Genomic DNA, 5,383 nt, shown 5'->3' on the forward strand with positions numbered 1-5,383 from the left:
AATAATAAAGCAACATCCCTTTATATCATATCCTCAATCCCTAATGCATTCTGTAGCTATTTGAAAATCTAACCTGCATTCATTTTCATTATCTTATCATGTGGTTCATTATACTGCTCAATCATTTAAATAAGGATGCACTTGCAACAATTTTTTAAATTTTATGTCATAACGTGGACTTGCACAGTTTCACTTGTGGCTTATATGGATGACGATCCTCCTCTATTTTATACAAGTGCTATTCTGAATCACAGCAGATGTCACCTATATCATCACAACTCCAAGTTACCCTGAGACAACAAGCACTAGCAGATGCTTTTACCTAAACTACAAACTTAATGCTCCAAATACGGTAAAGCATATCCGATGACATATATATATAGTATAGAAACACGACTAATACAATCAGAGACCACCATGAAAATTAGGACAATCGAAGATCACCATGTCGTAAATATACAGATCAGTTGGTTCAAATTGGTCTGTAAGGAGAAAGAAAAATAATATGTTGTTTACAGGGTATGTTCTAACAGATTTGGTTTTAAGTCTAGTGAAAGAGGAAGTAATTACAACTATGGTGGTAGAAATGATTAGTGTACACGCAGCTACTATATACTATACAGTATGGGCAAGATTGCTGACACAGTAATAGGGGTATAAATTTTCTCCAATACAATGATCAAATGGTGTTGATTTCTTTAGAATATGTACCGGCGAACATAATCCACTCGAGTTGGATGCTTGAGCTTCATGAGAGCCTTCACTTCATGCTTCCGTACCATCTCTCTGGAAATATTTAGGTTACCCGCAATTTCTCCCAATGTTCTATCACCTTTGCCATCAAGTCCATATCTTTGTCTGATTACTAGACTCTCCTTGGGCTTAAGAGAATCAAGCTGTCAAGGGAGAAACATGATTTCAGATCAGATTTAAAATTAATGGTTCAGAAATCCTGAACGCCTCGTAATTTAACAAACTGAAACTTATAAACTTCAAATGATTTTCATTTATGGCAATACATATCTTAAGATTCAAGATTTACAGGTAATAGTTCAGCATATCTACTAATAGTGTCCTTTCAACGAAAGAAGTTTCCATTACTAATCTTTAAAGTGCTATTAGCATCTGATTCTCTGCTTTGAAAGCCAGATGACCGCATAATAAAGGCCTCTAACAAAAGAGATGCCAGTTTCAAAGATAGGCTTTGGTCACCAAAGCTTAGATAATCCTAGGGATGGCAAATGGGCAGTTAAGGCTGAAATTTGAGCAGGTATAAGATGAGCAAACTCAATAAATGAATCCTTGTCCAACCCCTGCCCAAAGTTCACTTGGGGTAAGATGGGTTTCCCAAGCTTGGCTAAACAATGGATTATAACTCAACCCTCCCAATTTGACCCAACTTTTGTTCTTTTTTTAGATCTCAATAAACTTTCTTAACCAAATAACACACAAGTGTTCATAATTATTACTACATATTTCATCTAACAACTCTAAGTAGGGATAAATCATTACACAATTTAATTGCAAATTCTATTATTTATATGCTTTAAATTTGGGTGTATCCTTTCAATATACCCTTCATAGCTCTAGGCAATAAACCAATAACCATATTTAACCAGTTATGAAATCCGAAAGGTACAATATCTGGAGGTATGGTCACATTATTTCAATAAGAAGCAAAGCTCTTAACCAGATAAGCAATTTCAAAACCAAATATAGAGGCAAAGAGTAAAAAAATTACCACATCATCAAGAGCAAGCCTGAGTAGAGCTGGCTGCTTCCTCTTATCCCCATCAACACCATCTACATCAGTTATTCCATTGATGAGTTCTTCTTGGGTTGTCTTGTTTCTTGCATGGAGAGAGGAGACAGGTTTAGATACTTTCATCACTTCATGGTATCTCTCAGGGGAAAGTCCAACTCTTCTAATTATTTCTTCATCTGTTGGTATCCTCTGAAGCTCAAACAGCAACTCTAATTTGGCCTTCTGGATTTCCACTCTGATCTGAATCAACAAAAGAATATCAATTTTTTTCGCACCAACTAACTGATAATTACAAGCAAATGAGTTCCGCAGATCAGACATTTCCTTGAAGAAGAGAAGAATACTCCTAACGGGGTCACAAAAGAACTTAAAGATATTTAAAGGATTTTCCATTTTATCTATACAAATTCCTTTAGTTGGAAGCCAAAGAAATAATTTTATTTACCAAGTGAAAATGTCTCATAAGTAGAGATAATATAGTTTTTCACCAAATGAAGCAATTACTTGGCTTCCAAACAGTGACAGAACAAAAAAATTGGTTCTTTGATGGGTGAACACTAAAATGAAATAACACTGGCAGGCAGAGGAAAGAAAACGTACAGATTCAAGCCCGAATGGAACTTTGGTGAAGCTTGAGGTTGTCATAGAACGTATTATGGCATGCCTTATCCAAAAAAGACCATATGTTGATAGCCTGAATTTCCTATTAGGTTCAAATCGGTCAATAGCTGTGATTAGACCCTTGACGCCTGCCTGGCAGAGGTCTTGGAATCTTGACCCATTTGCAAAATCTTGAAAATATTTGTTCATCACAAACAAAACCAGACGTAGATTGTGCTGCAACCGAACAAGACTGCAAAGGTGAGTTATTTATAAAGCTAAAACTCATCTAATATCTGGATGCATATGAAAGTTAGATGACATCAAGAACGTGGGGCAGTTCAAGTTACACTAGCACTATTGGCTTCACTTCCCCTCTCAGGGGCATAGATTCAAGATCAATATTTCACAAGTTCAAGGAAATAAGAAACTCAAAACAAAATACAGAAGATAATTAACTGTGCTTTATAACATGTAATAATACCTTGCACATATTACTGTCTGTATGCAGTATATGGGAAGATTGACCAGTTTCAATGATGATAACAAATTCATGTTGAGGAATTATGAAAAAGCAGATCACAGTACGATTGCTTGGCGCAGATCATAAAACCAGAAACAAGTTTTCTTTGCTTGAGGCATAAATTGAACTTTTAAGGTGCACAGCTAGAAGGTCTTACAAGTAGAAGAAAGAAAGTACCTTAATCAGCTTATTTCTAGCTGCTCGACCAACTTCCAGCTTTTTCCGTAGTTCAGAGGCATCCATATTTGTTGCCTCAGCCACTTCACCATCAGTCGGTTCTCTCCCCAAATCATTTTGCAAGTTTTCTTTAACTTGAAGGATTGCCTAAATAACAACATCTGACTCTCAATCGTAAAGCAAAACAATAGCAACACTAAAATCCAATGAATAAACACATGTAATCCACAAACTTCCTTTCATGTTTAATCTTTTTTCAGTTAACTGTAAAATGTGTGTACCTTCATAGGTTGCATCAACTTGAAGAGCCACACATGCTCAGATGATGGAAGCACTGGAGGGATCTTCATTTTCTTCCAGTCTAAGCTCGCTAAGTCAGTAGCACCTGAATATTCTCTGACAAGCTTATCAATTTTTTCATCTTCTGTGTCTTCTTTAAGTTTTCTTCTTTCGGATGAAGCAACCATTTCACCTTCTTTATTCTTTAGTAAAGCAATCCTCTGGTCAAGATTCAACCTCTTTGACGTCTTTCTACGATTTTTGACCACATTATCAGCAACTTCTTTCTTCGCTTCCTCATCACCTTCTACAATCCTCTTCCTCGTCCTTGGCCTTCTCTTCACCAAATGATCCTGAACTTCTGTATTGGAGCTAGCAGTTTCCAGACTGCGCTTGTAGATACTTTCAAGTTTGGCAGCAGCTTCACTGTAGTCTAATTCTAACGTACTTGGGGAGGCTTCGATCGCTACAGCATGCACTCTCTCAGAACGCTTAGACACTCGTCTTGACCTCTTTTCATTTTCTTTAGATGTTTCAATAGACAAGGATATGGATTCTTTAGGTGCAATTAAAGTTGTATTCTTCGTTTTATCTTTTTTAAACGATACAATTACTGGCCTTTTAAGCGGACATAAACGAGTCGAAAACCTTGAGCTTAATCCCAACGGACTTCGAGATGCAGAGCTTGAAACAGTCACAACTCCCATGCCAAGTTGTGTAATCAAAATTTTACTCAATGAACAGTAAAGCTTCTCACAGACTATTCCCCTGTCAAATCCAATATACATGCATTATGACATGTAAAATAAATTTAACTCAACTGGAAAACAAATGGTTGAGGAAATTCTCTAGGGCATGAAATATGTTCTTTTTCTGTTTGTGTCCTGAAGAAGCTTCACTACGAACAATCAACAAATTAAAGCTTATTAGTTGAAAATTCCGTAGGCTATTCACAAAAAAAGGCATAATAAATAGATGTGTCCTTTAACTTGGCTTTTGCTAGAATCTATGCCCTACAACTTTGGATGTGCAGAAGTAGACACTTACACTTGCGTAAAGTTGAACAAGTAGAGACACGTACCCTACGTGGCATACATAATGAATGTAGTGTCACCTAGGACGCGAATTGTCATATAAGACACCCCATAGGACACATGGTCTACTTGTTCAACTTTATACGCGTTTAATTGTCTATTTTTACACGCCCAAAATTGTCACTTATGGTCAAGTTAAAGGGGCATGTTTATGTATTATGTGTAAGCAATACTGAGATTCTGTTAACTTAAAATATCATAAGCAAGTTCGATTTGGAGAATCACTCTACTATTCAATCACAATCATCTTATTTTCTAAAATAAATTCTGTTTCCTCATTTTCCACAACACCGAAAGATCGGAGTACTAAGACATTGAAGATGCATCATTTGAAACAAATCGGAAACTAATCTCTAACTCAATCAAACGACAACGACGCCGGAAGGAGGTAAATCGAAACTATTTAACAAACTTACTCAATTCTAGTACTCATAAATCAGAAAACAATATATCGCACCTGAAACGGATCCCAATCGAATTTCAACTCTCACAAAGTAATTGATCCCGGCGACGATGGTAGCGAAACTGATCAGAGCAGAATTTTTATTTATTTTTCTCAAACAAAAATGATCACAGTGGAAACTTGAGAGGCTGAAAATGGAAGTGTGGTAGTTAATAAGAAAATATTTTTTTCTAAATAACAATATATACCTTGTCGAATTTCTGTGTCCACAAGCTCTTTTCTCCGACTATCCAACGGTTAAGATTTCTTGTTTAGAAGATCAACGGTAGAAATTTTTTGTCCATGTGGATTGAAAAGGAGAAAGTGATGACGTGGACAGTGCCATAGCAGAAGAATATTGGGAGTGAAAGAGCATACGTGGCAAGTTGAGAGTGGAAGCAGAGATATTTTGAAAGAGTTATATGGATGTGGTTACTGACACGACGTATTATTTTTTTATTGTTTATAAAATATGTTCTAGTGGGACCTACTGATGAAGTGGT

General features: G+C 36.3%; 1 protein-coding gene across 1 annotated transcript; it reads right to left on the bottom strand.

Moving 5' to 3' along the window:
* Positions 1-397: 397 nt before the first annotated feature.
* On the bottom strand, positions 398-5,058 carry LOC102586954 (RNA polymerase sigma factor sigE, chloroplastic/mitochondrial). The gene is made up of 6 exons (XM_006350520.2): positions 4,896-5,058; positions 3,347-4,112; positions 3,066-3,212; positions 2,366-2,602; positions 1,742-2,005; positions 398-896 (listed from the first exon to the last, which is right to left on the bottom strand). The coding sequence occupies exons 2-6, from the start codon at positions 4,049-4,051 to the stop codon at positions 699-701; spliced, it is 1,551 nt and encodes a 516-aa protein (XP_006350582.1). The 5' UTR covers positions 4,052-4,112; positions 4,896-5,058; the 3' UTR covers positions 398-698.
* Positions 5,059-5,383: the final 325 nt, after the last annotated feature.

This window comes from Solanum tuberosum, unplaced genomic scaffold (assembly GCF_000226075.1).
Source record: "Solanum tuberosum cultivar DM 1-3 516 R44 unplaced genomic scaffold, SolTub_3.0 scf00126, whole genome shotgun sequence".
Lineage (NCBI taxonomy): Eukaryota > Viridiplantae > Streptophyta > Magnoliopsida > Solanales > Solanaceae > Solanum > Solanum tuberosum.

Excerpts from the sequence above, each read along its gene's own strand:
- LOC102586954 (XM_006350520.2), bottom strand. The coding sequence starts at position 4,051 with ATGGGAGTTGTGACTGTTTCAAGCTCTGCATCTCGAAGTCCGTTGGGA. Across the intron at positions 2,603-3,065 it reads CTAGAAATAAGCTGATTAAG|CACAATCTACGTCTGGTTTT; the intron begins GTACTTTCTTTC and ends GTTCGGTTGCAG. Across the intron at positions 897-1,741 it reads GGCTTGCTCTTGATGATGTG|CTTGATTCTCTTAAGCCCAA; the intron begins GTAATTTTTTTA and ends CTCCCTTGACAG.